General features: G+C 40.6%; 1 protein-coding gene across 4 annotated transcripts in view; it reads right to left on the minus strand.

The window, feature by feature from the left end:
• Window positions 1-17,792, minus strand: part of ABCC8 (ATP binding cassette subfamily C member 8) — a 135,380-nt gene that overhangs the window by 81,460 nt on the left and 36,128 nt on the right. For 3 of the 4 annotated variants that reach the window (XM_075928079.2, XM_075928080.2, XM_075928078.2), the window contains exons 7-8: window positions 9,427-9,591; window positions 6,297-6,452 (exon numbers count right to left, since the gene is read on the minus strand). The exons of the other annotated variant lie outside the window; for it this stretch is intronic. In XM_075928079.2, coding sequence (XP_075784194.2) covers window positions 6,297-6,452; window positions 9,427-9,591 — 321 coding nt within the window. The remainder of the gene's footprint in view (window positions 1-6,296; window positions 6,453-9,426; window positions 9,592-17,792) is intronic. 4 annotated transcript variants of the gene reach the window in all.

The raw sequence follows: 17,792 nt of genomic DNA on the forward strand, positions 1-17,792 counted from the left end.
ATAGGAGGTGGCCACATCTGCGTGCAGTATTTATGTGGGTATACTATGGATTTATATGGGGCAATAAGATATTCTCTTTCTTATTCTCTATCCCTTTTTTAAAATGTTTCTTAACATTTTGTTTTTTTTTCTTTTTTTGACTACTGATGATCCTTCCCATGATTCATGGGGTTTAAGGATGGGGGATTTTCCACAGACAAGGAAAGATACCAATAGCAGAAAGGTAAAAGTTCTTACAGGAACTAATACTGCATCATTCAAAGCCCATTGAAGTCAATGAGAATCTTTCTATTGACTTTAGTAGGCTTGAAATAGGCAGCTACTGAAAGCAGTAGCAAAACTCCCATTCATTTCAGTTGGACCTAGGATAAGGCTCATAATCAGTACACTTTTAGAAAAATATATAAAGGCATAAATCTTCTGAGCCAGGAGAAGTGATAACATTCATAAAAATGACTAAAATGTTGATTAAATGTCTCTATAGTAAAATTAATTTGTATTAAATAATTTTTGTTTGTTCAATTTTTTATTAGAAGACTTTTTTGAGCATCCATGAAAGTGCTTATGCTGTATTGTTAGGGAAAGCAACGGATGTGAGGCAAAGGCATTGCAGAGAGGAGGCGACAAACATGATGCAGAATTCATTGATTTTGATAGCCTGGTGTACCCAGTGTGCTACAAAAACAGCACAGGAATTACCCTGATTTGTTGCAGAACATTGTGGGATAACAGAGCATTTGAATGTAGATATACTTTTTCTAGGTTAATAGGAAAGTCCCCACTGACCAATATTGGACACAATAGTTTCAAAAGCTAACTGGTTGTATACTACACAAATCACAACAAAATGAGCCTCTCAGTTACATTGTGGACCTGTGACATTGACTTGGAACTGTAAAATGAAATTTATGCCCAAATTACAGCCCCCTAGCACTGCCAGACTACTATAAAAAGAACCATGGTGAACTGAGAATCAGTCCTTGTATGTTTTTATTAAAGACACAGAACATTCTATTTGTCTCAAAGTTGCTTCTAGGGATGTGACCAAGTAGATGATTAACTGAGAAGCCTAGACTTACCGGTTAATCTTCTCGACTAATCGCAATCCCGCTGCTGCCTCTGTATTGGGAGGGGGGCGAAGGGGGGAGAGTGGGGAAGACAGCAGGAGCCGGTGCTGGGGAAGCCGGCTTAAAAGCAGCTTACCGCTCCGCCCCCCCCCCATGTTGCTGCCTCTATCAGAAGCAGCAGTGCAAGGGGGGGGGGGCAGGAGATGCTGCCATGAAGCAGCTCCTGCCTGCAGGGGGCCCAGGCTCGCTACAGATGGGCTGCTTCATGGCAGCCTCCCCCAACCCCTTCCCTCCAGCAGCTTCTGTCTGTGGGGAACTCATACTCCCCGTGGACAGGGGCTCTGCTGCCACCCTGCACTGCTGCCTCAGTTTCAGAGGCAGCAGCGCAGAGTGGCAAGCAGCCGGACCATGAGTGGAGCTGGTTTTTAAATTAGCATCTCTTACAGACTGGCTCCCACCTGGCACCCCGTACTGCTGTCTCTGATACATAGGCAGCAGTGCGGGGCTTCAGGGGGCTGTCCGAGAATGGGGCTGGATTGCACTGTATGCCAGTCCCACTGCTGGGGACTATAGAATAGCTGACTAACCACTAAGATTTCATGTGGTTAGTGGACTATTCTCTTACCTGCTATCTAACATCCCTAGTGCCTTCATCAGGGCCTTTTTATCTGTATACAATTCACTGTGTGTGTTTGCTGCAGAATAACTCTACAGCAAATAGACATAATGCCCAGACATCCAGATTTTTTTAAACAATAAACAACAAGCCTGTCACCATCTTTTCAGTACACTGACTTTCAGTTGTAATTGTCCTCACAAATGTTGCTGGAAACAATATCCATGCATGCACATGGGCACACAGATCAGGGATGTGAAAGGTTAACTGGTGGGGACTGGAGCAGCTCTCCACTGGCCAGTTAACCAATTAAGTGGGATTTTACATACCTAAGACATATGCTCTCTCTCTCTCTCTCTCTCTCGCCTTCCCTCTGATTTCCACTCCCACCAAAAATGACCATGTTCTTAGTTATTTCTATAATAACAAGGGACTTCAGTGTTCCAGCACCAACATAAGTTCAAAGCTTTGTTTTGGTGAAAATATCATACTTACACAACTTAGACCTTTTCTACCCTAGAAAGTTGTACTGTTTTAACGATGCTAGTATAGTCAAAGAAAAACATACTACTTAGTATGGATGCAGTTATATCAGTAACTTTGCTATAGTTATTTCCATTTAGGAAGGGGATTAAGGAATAGCAATAGAAAGTACCCTTTATACTTGTTAGAAGTACATTCACACCAGAATTAATACTGAAATAAATGTATCTGTAAAATAACCAATCCATCAATTATACTGCCTAATGGACAGTTACTTTCAAATTGAAACCAGAAATTAGAGAAAGAAGAGCCCAGCGAAGCTGCAGCCATTTACACCAGATGTAGACCTGCCCCTAGCAGATAGCTGCTACTTTGTAATTTGTTTACACCTTGTACTTTAGTCTTATTTCTGCATCCCCAGCCTCTCTTTTGTGCCAACAGAGATTATTTTCAATTCTCATGCATTAACTTGACATCTGAGGTCTGATATAGCTTCTTCTGGAGCCTCATTTCACGAGGAGTAACGGTAGTTCGAACTAGGAAGCCTAGTTCGAACTACCTAGTTCGTGCCGCGTGTAGCCGCGCTGCACGGGGTTCGAACCAGCGGGGTTTTAAAAATGGCGGCTCCCCGCTTATGCAAATGAAGCCCGGGAAATTCAAATCCCGGGCTCCATTTGCAAGTGCGGTATGCCTACATTACCCCCCTAGTTCGAACTAGCGGGGTAGTGTAGACATACCCTGGGAGTTTTGCCACTTAGTCACCCAGAATTCCTCCTGTTCTAGCTCATGTCATGGCTGAGAACAGCTTCAATCAAGCACTAATATTATTAGAATGACAACAGAAAGCATATGGTAACACATTAGATATTTCAAATCATGAACATTCTCCAGGCAGTTCAAGAAAGGATGATTAATTGGATTGCAAGTGAAGAAATAAAGCCACCTCAACCAGAACAACATCACTTCTTTCTCTCCACACAGCTCTCTAACAATATTCAGTTAGTAACACATGAAGTAATGTTACTTGACATTTCCTCACTTCCATCACGGAGTGTTAAATATAATTTCTGAACAGCATTAGAGGGAAATGGGTTCAATGAAGAACTCATTGCCTTGCTCACTCAGATAATTGTTTGATTCAATCCTCTCATTCAACCCAATTCATTTTCTATACAACATCACACATTTATTTATTGCTGTAGTCCAGATGCTGGCAACAATTATCATGAAACGGCAAATGAGAAAACAAGAGTTTTAGTCTGTGAAAAGTTTTGAGGTTTCAACATTAGTTTTGGTCCACAGTTGAGATATGTGTGTGTTCCATCTCTCTCTCTCTGACATACACACCAATGGCCAATGGTTAAGGCATTCAACCAGGACAGAGCAGTCACCCATATTCCAAGGTTACTGCCTTAACTTCCTGACCTCTGACTATTATGGCTAATGGCTATTCTAGACACATTCAAACACTTTCAATTCCAACCTGAATCTAAGAAGCCCACTTAATAAATCTGCATTTTCTGATGAAAAATGTTTAATCAGTAATTCCCTAACCAGCTCTAGAAATAACATTTTCTTTCTTTACATCTAGCCCATTAAGAAGTCCCTCTATTTTTCTGAGTGACAAACTTTGCTACTGCTGTTTCAGTTCTGAATTGAGAGTTGCGCAAGTGACAAAAGAAGATAGGAAAAAAGATTTGATGGGGAGTCCAAAGTATTACTGTTGTGTTGGGGTCTTTACCATGCCCTTAATTTGCACCTAAAACTTCCATTTATGGCAATAATTCTCACATGAAACATACATTTTCTCCACAAGCAGAGCTTTACTTATAGGCTCACTAAAATGTAAGATAACTTGTGTAATATTCTTTTAAAACACATTTTATAAATACTGTAATGGGTTATTTGCATTACATTTTACTACTTGTTCAGATCTAGGCATGAAGTTAGGAACAGACTTTTTTGAGCTTTGCAGACCTTATATTGTTTGTTTACGTTTTTGTCCTTGTAGTTTTCAAAATATTGAATTGCAAATTACTATCCATTCCCTGTAAAATGAAAGTCTGTAAAGCCAGGAGGATAAAACAGCTGCATTTTACTGCAAATTAAAATTCCAGAGAAGCTGAATAATAGATCTCCAAGTGCTTTATAAAATAGGGCACAAGCATCGTTGCTCTGCTCTGATTTTACAGATGCAGACATACAAGAACAGAGAAGGTAAGTGGCTCGCCAACGGTTTCAGCAGCAGCACCAGGAACAGAAGCCATGTCCTTTGCCTTCCAGCCAAGTACCTTATTCACTGGACTTGTATTGCATGCTTTTTTTGGATACAGAAGCCTTATTGCCTCACAGCACAGTGGAGATTTACATTATCAACATATGCGTGTTCAGATCAGCAATACCCCTAATGCACATGCCCTCATGGAAATTATACCTGCTCAGCACAGAATTAATCATCATGAAGCTTAGAAAAATCTGAGTTAGTCAGAGGGGTGGAGGTAGTCTATCAGATTACCCATATGACCCCAAATGTAGTTCTGCTCGCAGAATACCTTTGCTGTGTAAACAGTCCAAAGATGTCACTGATGTATTTGAAACTGAACTGTCTATGTAAAAGCAGCAAGTTACTTTAGAGTCGGTTGTCTCTTTCACTGTTGTGTATTTATATTTGTCGGTGGGCATTCTTGGAAAAAACAAACAAAAAAGGCAGTCCAAGAAATACATTTGGAGCTGCTATATTAATATCAGATGAAATAATTTCCAGAGACACTATAGTACTATGAGCCTCCCCTGGAAATTCCCAATTGGAGTCTGGGAGGTTTCTATTATTTTTATAATTATTGACTTTTCCAAACTAAGGAATTTACACACACTCTCTGTTTTAATGGGTAAAATACCCAGGACTTTCATGCTTTCCTCATCTTAAAGTCCTGATGCAAGCAAGCCTGATTTCAATGGGCATTACACATGCATAAAGTCTGCACATCTAGGCAATTAAGAGCTACAGTACAAACAGAAATAAAGAGTGAAAAGCCAGGGATGAATATGTATATAGACCAAAGCAAGGAAACGGGAGAGGATAAAGTAGCAAACTGATTTCATGTAGCAAGTGAAGCTGTGCAATCTCATGAGCATGAGTTGTGATGGGGATTTGCTGCCAGTTGGTTACACTTTGACTGGAAAGACACAATAAAAAGGTGCCTGTATAAAACAACAGCCACAGTCACTTGAAATTATTATTACCACATGCCCACATAATACATTGTGTATATACACTGTAGCTTTTGGCTAGGCTAGACACTGTAACAAATTAGGCCAAATGGGCAGCCAAAACAATGTAAAAACAATGTAAAAACAACTTCCAGATTTTCATTTGGTCTATCTGGAATTAAACAACAGAGGAAAGAATTGTTTATTAAAAAAAAGGGGGGGAGGTAATGATCCCAAAGGATATTTCTAAGAATAAGAATAGTGTATTATCCTCAGGACAAGATATCAAATCATATTTTCATATACAAATTTAATGGTCTGCCCTAATTCCTGTTAAACGTATCCACTATGAAAGAGCAGAACAAAATACAGTGCCGTTTGACATGACATTGGCACTCCCTGATTGACAGCGATTCTGGACTAAAATAGCAGAGGAGTCAGGCTGGAATGAGGTGTTCTGGGAGGGATTTGGTGGGAAGTATATGCAGGGCCCATCTGTTCAACACACCTGATGGCCAGTGCTGTTTCCTAGTTCATGAGAATTAATATTCAAGACTAATGTTTAATATGTACTTGAAAACAGCTTATGAAAGGTTAACAAGCACATCCATGTAATATAAATTAGACAAGGGGTAGCACCTAATGGTATTTGTTGCACAAACCTGTCAGTTTGGCAGCACTTCAGGGGTTATTTCTCAATAGAATTCTACAATACTGTCCAAATACACGCTATTTTAAACACCACCTACATAGTTTTAAGGAAATGTATGACCTCATAGGTAAGTGACAACCTTCTTTTATTCTTACTTTTGTTAAACACATTCCTATCTTCTTGTTTTCTCTGCTTTAATCAAATTCATGAGAGAATGATCACTGTTGGTTAGGTACATAAATAACATACAGATATTCAATGTTCTTACCTGCACGGGCATAGCCCAAAGGTTAGGGCAGAGAAAGAAGAACCACATCAGCTGGTTTGTATCTATGGCAACCAGGTTACAAATCTGGCCTGCAGTCATTTCCCCCATAGACATGTTGGAGGTTGACAGTTGCATAATCTTGTTGTATATTTTCGTCTAGAAATTAGAACATTAAATTTCATGTTCAGAGAAAACTCTCGATGCTTGGACTACGTTACACTACCGTTAACATTGATGGGCGTCTGTGTTTTGGAGCTGCTACCACATGAAGGGCCGATCTTAAAATAAAATCAGATTTGTTATTTGGAAGACAAATGCAGCAAAGGTGGGCAAAAAGCCTTAGCAAACATCCACAAAACAAACTCTCAAATTACAAATAAAAGAATACTTCAGTTCTACATACTTATTTCTGCATACTTTTAACAAAAACTACTGCGAACTTCAATGGGAGTTGTGTGTGCATACATGCAAGGGATGGATGAATAAATCCTTCATAAGGGACTTAAAATCTTCAAACCACCTGTTTTCCATTCCTGTGGTAACACTCATGGAAACCTCTGTGTGATCAGAGTCATAACATTTTGCTGAATACTCCCTACTAAGAAGGCAAGTGCCACCTGTAGGAATTGAAGTCTCACAGATCCTGAGGACCTAATGGCAAGGATCACAGCGACTGCATGAAACTGAAAAGAACGCTGATGCTGTCTACAGCACGTATGCTGCTCTTTCTTCAGTGTTTCGGTTCTAGCTTGACCCAGAACTGTTTTGATGTGCTGAACTTCACAATGTGAGGTCTGCAAATTTAGCTCTAGATTCACAATTCAGAAACCCAAAACTTCACAAATTGCGAAGAATCTGATGAAAAGTACTTCTCAAATACTGCATATTAATTATTCTCTGAATCATGGCGCCTAATTCTCTCCTCACTTCACAATAGTTTTTAATTAAAAGGAGAATCACCACTTCACAAATAGCATAGTAGATCAGATTCTCCCTTTAATTAAAAGCTATTGTGAAATGAGGGAAGAATCAGGCTCCATGATTCAGAGAATAAATAATATGCAATATTTGAGAAGCTCTTTTCTCTAGTTGGTTTGCAATTTAGGTACCGAAGCTTCACAGCTTTGCTTCATGGCTGTTCATGAGACTTTCATTTGATAAAAGGCACCCAGACCACACTGATTCAGTTGCCAGTCTTCAGTCAGAAGGGATTACGTCATTTAAGAGCAGGTGCACATTCGTATGAGGGAGGAAAGGAGATGAAAAGTTGTCAGGAAACGGAGAAACTGTAGGACAAAGAGAACTTCTCCAACAACCTCATATGGCTGGAAGATGACAAGGCAATTGCTACCCTTCATTCTCCTACCACCAGGATGTTTGCTAAAAGCTCTTCATTGGAATGATGACAGAATTTCATAGTGCACCAGACCTTTGTGTAACATATAGCACAGGGAACAAGAATCTTAACTTGGGACAACTATCTGGAAAGGGTGTTTGGCAGGTGAATTCATTTCCAGCAACTTTTTATGGAATTTTGTATCACTTTCTCACAACTATATTTTAAGTATCTTTCAGAGTTATCTGGAGCATTGGGAGCAGCTCAAAAAAGAGGACAAAGGAAGAAAACAAGGTAAGAAGCAGAAGAACAGGTTGATAAAAACATTTGTGATTTCCTCTCACATTTTTCATCGAAAGTTGTTTTCACAGAAATTTTCTTATCAGCTGTAACCAGGACAATAGTGATGGAATGAATCCAGAGATCTGGCATCTAAGAGGAATTTGGAATTGGACGAGCAGGAGTGGATTCAATAATTAGGCAGCTAATGAGCGTATCCATTTATTACAAGGACTCCTGTTGGTTCTTAGTGTATTTGAATGGATAGGATATTTATTAGGATGACTCCTCCCATCTCTTACGGGCAGCTTCCGAAAGAAGATATGTAAATTTGCATATCTTCTTCCATTTTTTCCCCCCCAGAAGAGGATTTTTCGATATTTGGCCCGTTTACATGGGGCCAAATATCAGAAAAAAAACCCTCTTTCAAAAGCCCCCCTGTAAACATCCTTTTAGGAGGAATAAGAGGGCTTTTGAAAGAGGTTTCCCCCCCTCCCCAATATTTGGCCCCATGTAGAAGACGGGCCAAATATCAGAAAAGCCTCTTCCAGGAAAAAAAAAATGGAAGAAGATATGCAAATTCGACTAGAATTTGTATATCTTCTTTTGGAAGCCGTGCGTAGTCTAGACGTGCCCTTAGGGTATGTTTTGAACAGTGTATCTGGCAACATTACCTTATAACATCACACTTCATTATTCCATTTACTGCTAGAGTTTTCCTAACTGTGGAACAATGTGTAGCAAATAAAGTCATTCTGATGCAGTGTTTACTGTTATATAATATGTATGGGCCTAGTTCTGCCATCATCATTCATGTTGATTAGTAATGTATTTTGAAGCTGTCCTACTGATTTTAATGGCACTATTTTTTGCAATAAAACACAACAAAATGAGATGGTGGTAGAAGAATCTGTCCTTAAGTTCCATACACATTTAAGGGATACTTTAAATAATTCATTGTTTATATAATCAGTTTTTAGAAGCGCTCTGGTAAGCTTTAAAATCTATATCCCTCTAAGGCACATTCAACCTTACTATCTAGAAATGATCAGTTTACATGTTACTTATCATTTAAAATCAATATGTTCAACTATGGAATTCTTGAAAGAGCATAACGTTATTATGGCTTGTGTATACTATTCTCAGTCAACATGCTGAATTCATGTGAGGATTTTTTTAATTCACCACCAAATCATAGGTCTATTCCAGAACATAGCATAGGTCTGACTACTCTCAGTGAGTATTTTTAGAGTAAATCTGTAATGTTTTAAAAATTTCTCTGCGGACAAAAATTCAGGTAAAAATTTGATGGGCCCTTTACATTCTGTTGTTGTATCTTTTACAGGTTCTGTTTGGCACCAACTTCGGAATTTACTTCCCCAATTAATAAAAAAACAAACAAACAAACAAAAAAAAACCTTTGAATTTCTTGACCTTTGAGGCACATTGCAAAGCCCATCCGTATATTAAGACTTTTCCCCATGCAGACATGTTACTTATTAGCATTCTGGGTACCTGAATTGCTCCTCTCAAGTTAATTCCCGTTTCGATGGCGACATAGTATGATGCCTGGAGAATTGTCCTTTGCAAAAGAAGGGCAAAAAACAGGAGGACTGCCAAAACATAAGCATTGGCTAGGAATTCTTGAGAGGAAATAAAGAAGACACCAAGAATTTTAATCTGTAATGAAAAGAAAGTTAGAAAACAGATTTAATTGGATTTTTTTCAATCATGCTTAGTTTTGTACAACTCATGTCTGAATAGTTCAATTTATGTGTTGGGAAGTTGTTTCAAAGCTGACCCAATACTGTCAGTCTCATGACTCAGGAAGACAGTGGTGTTTTGCATCAGACTGTGATGTCTAGCTTTGCAATCACAAGAATTAGCTATTTTTATTTAACCTAAAAATTATATCCAGCAGAATTTGTTGGAATATCAGAAATCCATAGATACCCCTAAACTTCTGAGGAATCCATTGAAACTAACAGAGAGAACAGAGTTAAGAAACCAGCACCTAAGCAGCCAGAGAAGCTAGCAAACAGGGAAGCTTTGTAAGGGGTTTAGAGAGGGAATGCACAAAGAATATACACCTAACAAATATGCTGTGATCTGAGGCCAATAATCCCTCACCAACCCAACAGACAAACAAGCACCCTTCTCCCCCCCCCCCAAATAAAAATGCTCCAAGAGGAAAATAATTCAGGCAGATGTCTAGAAGCAGAGTGAGGCCTATCCAGTTTATTGCACCAAAAAAGCATGTTCGATTGCTTGCCTTGTGGACAGGTGGTATATGCATATAATGAAAGCAGATCATGGTCCTCAAATAGCTATACAGGTTCTTGAAGCCAAAGTGGCTGAAATGGAGGACACAGAGATGTACATAGCTGAGTCACAGTTGTGTGTCTTTCAGAGACACAACAGAACGGTCTCACCCTCAGTCTGACAGCCAATGTACTGTCAAATTGGATGAAAGTCTTGGGAAAGGAGAACATCAAACTGGCATAGAGGGAATCAATCCTGTAGCTGGGACCTTCCTTCCAGATGATGTCGTGGTTTCCTCTTTCTGCTTGGGAGGGAACCCGCATTATTAACAAGAGCTAGTTAACAATAAGGGGAGTTTTAAAATTATTAGAAATATAGATAGTTGGGTTTGTGATAACTGGGTAAACCATGTGATAAATTGACTGCCAAAACTAAAGGTTGCATATCTCACATGATATAGGAAAAGGTAGGATCCTGGAGGGCAAATTTAGGCTGCTAGATAACAAATTAAAGGCCAGCAGCTCTCTGGTAACATTCAAATGCTGCAGGTTCCACATAAAGGGGAAAGAAGGTAGGCAGAACTTCAGGATCTTAATGCATGGCTGAGGCAATGGTGTAGGGAGAAAGGTTTTAGGTTTATTAACAACTGGGGACTGGATCTCACTAAACTGGGTGACAAAATGGCAGCTGACATTCAATATTAAAAATGCAAAATTATGCATATTGCAAAAATAATCCCAACACCACAGACACAATAATGGGATCTAAATTAGCTTTTACCACTCAGGAAAAATCTTGGAGTCATCTTGGATAGTTCCCTGAAAACATCCACAGCAATGAAAAAAAGCTAATAGACTAGAAATGGATAGATACTAGAACAGAAAATATTATACCACCACTATATAAATCCATAATATGGCTACACCTTGAATATTGCAATTCTGATCACATGTCAACGAAGATATCTAGAATTGGAAATGTTGCCCTTCCCTGCACAGAAAATAAACAGCTTCCATATGATGAAAGAATAAAAAAAAAAAAAGACAAGAGGGTCTGTTCAGTTTAGACAAAAGATGACTGAATGGGGATATGATAGAAGGCTCTACAATCATTAATGGAATGGAGAATGTGAATAAGGAAGCCGCTATAACCATGGTCACCAACGAGTAGATCACGATCTACCAGTAGATCTCAGGGGCTCTAAGAGTAGCTCTTGAGCCCTCTCTGAACTGCATGCCTGCACAGTACATTTACATTAGATTTCCTCATTTGAGGAGCAGCTACTCACCGAGCAACAACACAGGTGAGTAGCTGCGAGGAATGGTGGGAGCTGGGAGGTCGGGAGGGCTGAAACACCCCAGCAAGCTGACTGTGGCTTTCAGCTGAAAGTGGCTGCCCCGTGCTCCAGCTGATCGGCGGCTTCTCCTCTGCGCCTGCCCACGTGGAGCTTGGTGCACCCTGGCTGAGCACCATGGCCAGCTGGCCGGGCAGCCACTTCTCTTCCCTCCAGCCTGGCTGCCCTGCGCTCAGCCCAGGGAGGCTGCGTCTAGCTCCAGCTGTGCTGGAGCAAGCTTCCCAGGCTGAGTGCAGGATCACAGAGGCCCATCTGATGGACTGTATACGACTAGCAATCTCAGACTACAACCCAGACTTCAAGACACTGGCAGATACTGTTCAGTCACAGGTGTCACACAGACTTCGTTATTGGAAGAAAAAATATATAATGATCAATACTTGATTTTAGATTTACAAAATAGCAGAGAACAAAATGTATAATTGTAAATGCTTCATTTGACATTTAAATAGCATGAATTAAAAACAAACTGTTTAACAGAGTGTATAAGGGCTGGGGATAGCAAGTGATGGACAGGAGAATAGAGAGGGCGGGGCTTCAAGAAAGGGGTGGGGCAGTAGATCTTCACCTGTTCTGAGACTTAAAAAGTGATCTTGGGTGTAAAAAGGTTGGAGACCACTGCTCTATAACTAGCCACTATCAGAGACAGGATACTGGGCTAGATGGACCATTGTTCTGACCCAGTTGTAGCCAGACAGCCCCCCCCATCTCAAACAATCTTGCTTGCCCTCTGAGATGTCTGTATACAGAGTAGGAACAATAAGAAAATCAGCATAGCCATTAAGCTTTGATCTGCTTTGATGCGAGACCAGGATATGCGAGTTTCTCTGACTCTGAGAAACGATTAAGGAAATAAACTGAGCTCGAGGCTGCAAGAAGTGTCCGGCTGGCACCCATGTTGATTCGAACACACACAGTCCCTGGGAGAGGAAATTCCCACTGAGAAAAAGAATGTCCAGTACTTCCAATTTAATCCTCTCAACTCTCTCTTACAAGAGTAAATTAAGTTCACAACTCCCTTGTAAGAGCTGGTCTCACAAAAGACAGACCAGCACCATTTGGCATTACAGATAAGAAAGAGAAAATACGTGACCCAACGGGTATATAAGGTGGTACAGCAGCACACTCTCTTTTGAGTGTCAATCTGCCCTCTACCTGCTGGTCGGGTTAGGTGTTTGACCTCCCAAGGTTCCACGGGGACGCCCACCTCGTATTTTCGTCTTTCGGAGGAATTGAGGGACCGATCCTGGCCTGACACGCTGGGATCGAGTGACGCAGAAGGGGGTAAAAATTGTACCTGTATGTGTCTTTTGTTATAGTGCATGCATAGAATAGAGCTCTTTAAAGATTAAGCTGTCATTTGGTACCATTATTTTCTATCTTTATCTTCTTCGTAACTCTCTCTCTCTCTCTTTATATATATATATATATATGTCAGCGGTTAAGAAATAGAACAATAGCCATTGCAACCATATGATTTATAAGCTTCCTCAATAAACCTGTAAATGTTTAAGTTTTAACCTGACTCCGTCAGTTGCTGTAACAGTACCAGGCACAATTTAAAAAGAACTTCAGCCGGTCATTTAGGGACAGTATAGGAAGAGCTTGGGCGTTTGGATTTGTGTCACACCCAGGTGGCAAAATCCGTTGGGGCACTTCTCAGCCTCCCCGAGGCTGCCCGCTGCGAAGGAATCACAGATTCTAGCAGCTAAAATCTGAAGTGTAATAAGCTCTTCCTGTACACTTATTGGGGTGCCCATCAACCTCTTCCAGTTTGCCCACTGCAAGGGACCCCGGTCTCAGCAGTTGAAGTCTCGGGTGTATAGTATACACACACACACACACCACTCACTGCCCTGACCGTTGGCTGACACCAGTATATGGCTCTTATATTCTTACTTTTTAAACAGGCAATGTTTCAGCAAGGTACTGAAACATGAGTAATTTAACTGACTTAAGCAGGCCTATTCTAAAGCTTAAAATTAGGCACATGCTCAGTTATCTTGCAGACTAAGGGCCAATATCCAGAAATTGTGTGCGAGAGAGTTTCTAGCGCTGAGGATAATCAGTAGCAAATCTTCTGTTTCATGCAATGGCAGGGCAAACTTCCTAACACAGTCCCCTGCCAGCAATCTTCAACTTTCACTCCACAGAACTCCTTACCATGGTAAGAAGATAGTTCAGCCTCTGGCCACATACCATTCTTGGCATCTCTGCTGCAACTGTCAATGAAGTGACTAATCTGTACCAAATGTCCATTGCCTTTTTGTACTGTGGACACCTGTGCACTGGGAATTGGACTGAGGCCAAATAATTCATTAAACATTGGCCAAGCTCAACAGCTATCAGATGGCAAGGACTTTCACTTAGCACTGACCTAGGCTGGATTTGAATGAGTGAAGAACTCTTAGCCATTCTGTCTCCTAGTGACATGACATATCTTACAGAGGGTATTCATGGACTACAGAGTATTGAGATTCATACTGAGGCTGAGCTCAATTTTCCACAAGTAACAAAAAGCTTTGCCCTCCATTTCCTTACTTGTCACATGAATAGTTCCACTGAAGTCACAGAGTACTTATGGAATATAGTAGTGGACTATTCACAAGAGCCTGGAATATTTACTGAGAAGTCCCAAGCTCCTGAAAAAAATCCCATACAACCACAAACCATTTTCCACAATAAAAACGAATGTCAGAAGAACAATTTCTGTTGCTCCAGCAAAAGAAATATTAGGCCATTTATCATCATTCAAGAGACACAAGTATTAAAATCAACAGACTTCTAATCTAGCAGAAATGCATTATTTTGATTGATTGCTATAGAGTCAAATCTCTGTGACAAAAATACAGACCACTTTGGACAAGGTTTACCTTAGCTCATAATGGGGTTCAACCAATATTAGAGCCACTTCATTCAATTATTCATATGTTATTATAGATTGCATGTATCGGCCATAAAATCTTTGACTTCAGTGAGAAAGCCAAGCCAATTGATAGCCCTGTTAGATTGGAAATGGCTGTTTCCATAGAATGGAGAGCTGTATCAATGAACAGTGAGCTAACAGAATTCATGACAGGTTAACTACTTTGCTGATAAACTGTATTAAGCATTTTTAGAAACAATTTGCAGGTCCCAATTCATCAAGGTACTTTAGCACAGACCCAAATTTAAACATTGAATTACTCCTATTGAAATCACAGGAACCACTCACATGCCTAAAGTTAGTCACGTGTTTTAGTACCTTAATGTGTGTGCTTAACCTTCCCAGTTCATTTGATACTTGATAGTATCACTTTGAATAGTGGGGAAAGGATGATGCCAAAGTTAAGGGCAATAAAAGAATAATGGCATCAGTTCTTCACTTCAATTGTCAAAATGCTTTAGTAGCTAAGCTAGAGAACAGATAAGGAAATTGCATGAAATGGTTCTAATTTTGCTTTTTAATCCATATCAAGAATAAATCCCACTGAAAGTGTGTTCAACCAGATGGCATCTCCAAGGTCATATCACTAGGACACAGAAAATGTTTGGGGATACTTGTTTTGCTGAACACATGCCAAGTAGAAATTTTTTTGAACTATCATGCTACATACCCATCAATTATAGTTATGAAATTATGGTAAATGGGATATAGTTTTTTAATTATCCATAATTTTATAGATTTCACATTATTCTAAGGTAGTGCCAACACACACAGACACTATACTGACAGGATAAATTGAAGTCCAAAATTATTTATGATGTTACAACTTTGTATTTTAAGTAACTGAGTTCCATTCTAATTCTTTGGAGGGGGAACTGTAGCAGCAAACTCAAAGTCGTGTGAAAATCCATAGAAGGGAAATTAACACCCAAGTCCCACAGCTTGGCATGGAAAGCATCACCCTACACAATGAAGGTACAGAGTGTTATGCATACAGTGTAGATTATTTGTGCCTAGTAGCGAGAATAATACTTGGGAGTTGGTGAACATGTGGCTAAATCCATCATTAACATGTTGAAAAGAGCTTTTACACCCAAGTCTCCTCAGACTTGCTCATTTTCTATCCCAAACTAGAACCCATTTAACCTTGTGTTCTTGAAAATAAAGGATTTGGCATACAGATGGCTGCAGAACTTCTTCCATTTACTACAGAGGACCATGCCTAGATTTAACTTTACATATGTGCATGTGTAGTCTCTGCTCACACTCAAACGGGAATGCTAAGTCTTGTGTTTCTTCCTGCACTCTATATAAGGACTTGCAAACCTCAAGGCTCATAGCTAGGTAGGATTTACCAGTCTGAGGAAAGTACCTCAGAACCCTTTGTCAACATCTATTGCCACCACAAGTTTATGGGATAAGCACTGAAACTACCCAGAGCGCAAAACACGTAGGAAATGCAAGAATCCAAAGTTCTTCCTTTTCCAGATGTTGCATAAAGGTTCACAGAGAAGTGAGCCTTTCTGAATAATGGTGAAAGGGTGGTATGAGATACTGATATTATATAGTAAGGATAAAACAGGAAAAAATCCATTCACTCCAGGAAATGCAGAGAGGCTACTAAGAAAATTATAGACACAAACATCCCCTGACACGTTTGACATGGAGCCTGATATTGAACTGAACTGAATTACTTTGCGTTATTATTAAGGGCTTTGCCCTATTCTTACTACTAGCTTTGTCCATGGAAATTATGTAAAGCACAAAGGCCAAAATTTCACTTATTCAGAAGGCCTATGCATCAGCTTACATTTTAAGATCTAATGTGGGACCTAAGTGAGGCATCAAGCTGATCTTCTGTGAATGTTACCTAAAGTGAGGAGAGATTGTTTCCAAATTATTATTTGAGATAATGTGGCTTTGCTGGAGAGGTTTTCTAATTCTGGTTTATTCTGAGAGGGCACATCTATGCAGCAGGGCTAAAGCTGAAATAAGCTATGCAACTTGAGTTACGTCAACTGCATAGCTTATGTCGAAATAGCTTATTTCGGCTTTTGGTGCTGTCTACAACAGGAAGTGTGAGTTAGAGCACTCTTTCTCTGATTTCCTTTACTCCTCGTACAATGAGGATTATAGAGTCAGAGTAAGTCGTCCCCTAGCTCAACACTGTTTTGACATTATGTCGAAATAACTGCTATGTTATTTTGGAACAATGTCAGTTATTCTGAAATAATGCTGCTGTGTAGACATAGCCAGAGTGAACAAGTAAGTCTGTAACAAAGTTAGGAATAATTTGAAAAGAGATAGAGAGTAAGACAGAGAATACCATATTGCCGCTATATAAATCCATGGTATGCTCACATCTTGAATACTGCATGCAGATGTGGTCACCTCATCTGAAAAAAGGTATTTTGATATTGGAGAAGTTTCAGAAAAGGGCAACAAAAATGACGTGGGGTTTGGAACAACTGCCATGTGAAAAGAGACTGTTAAAACTGGGACGTTTCAGTTTAGATAAGAGGAGACTAAGGCGTGGGGGAGGGGATATGATAGAAGTCCTTAAAATCATGACTGGTATGGAGAAAGTAAATAAGGAAAAATTATTTACGTGCCCCCATAACACAAGAACTAGGGGTCACCAAATGAAATTAATAGGTAGCAGGTTTAAAACAAACAAGAGGGAGTATTTCTTCACACAAATCACAGGCAACCTGTCCATCTCCTTGCCAGAGGATACTATGAAGCCAGGTATTTAACAGGGTTTAAAAGAGAACTACAGGCAGTCCCCGGGTTACGTACAAGATAGGGACTATAGGTTTGTTCTTAAGTTGAATTTGTATGTAAGTCGGAACTGGCTCCAGATTCAGCCGCTGCTGAAACTGATCAGCGGCTGACTACAGGAAGCCCTAGGCAGAGTTGCTCTGCCCCCGGCTTCCTGGAATCAGCCGCTGATCAGTTTCAACAGCGGCTGAATCTGGACTCCTGGGACAGAACAGCTGGGGCACTGCCAGGTAGGTCCCCGCAGAACCAACCCGGCAGCACCCCACCTGCTCTACCCCTGGCATCCCGCAACAAAAGCCTGGTCTGCTGCGGGGGAGGGGGGCGGCGCACTAGCTGCGCCCCTTCCCCCCCCCAGCAGACCAGGGAGACCCGAGCAATGCCGAGGAGGCGCAGAGGTCCCGCCGCCTCTGCGGCTTTGCTCCTGTCTCCCTGCTGTGCTGGGGGAGTCCCCCCCAGCACAGCAGGGAGACCCGAGCAAAGCCGCACAGGCGGCGGGGTCCCCCGCCTCTGCGGCTTTGCTCCGGGGCAAAGGAGCAAAGCCGCACAGGCAGCGGGGTC

The sequence above is a fragment of the Pelodiscus sinensis genome, chromosome 5, assembly GCF_052426305.1.
Source record: "Pelodiscus sinensis isolate ZL-2025 chromosome 5, ASM5242630v1, whole genome shotgun sequence".
Lineage (NCBI taxonomy): Eukaryota > Metazoa > Chordata > Testudines > Trionychidae > Pelodiscus > Pelodiscus sinensis.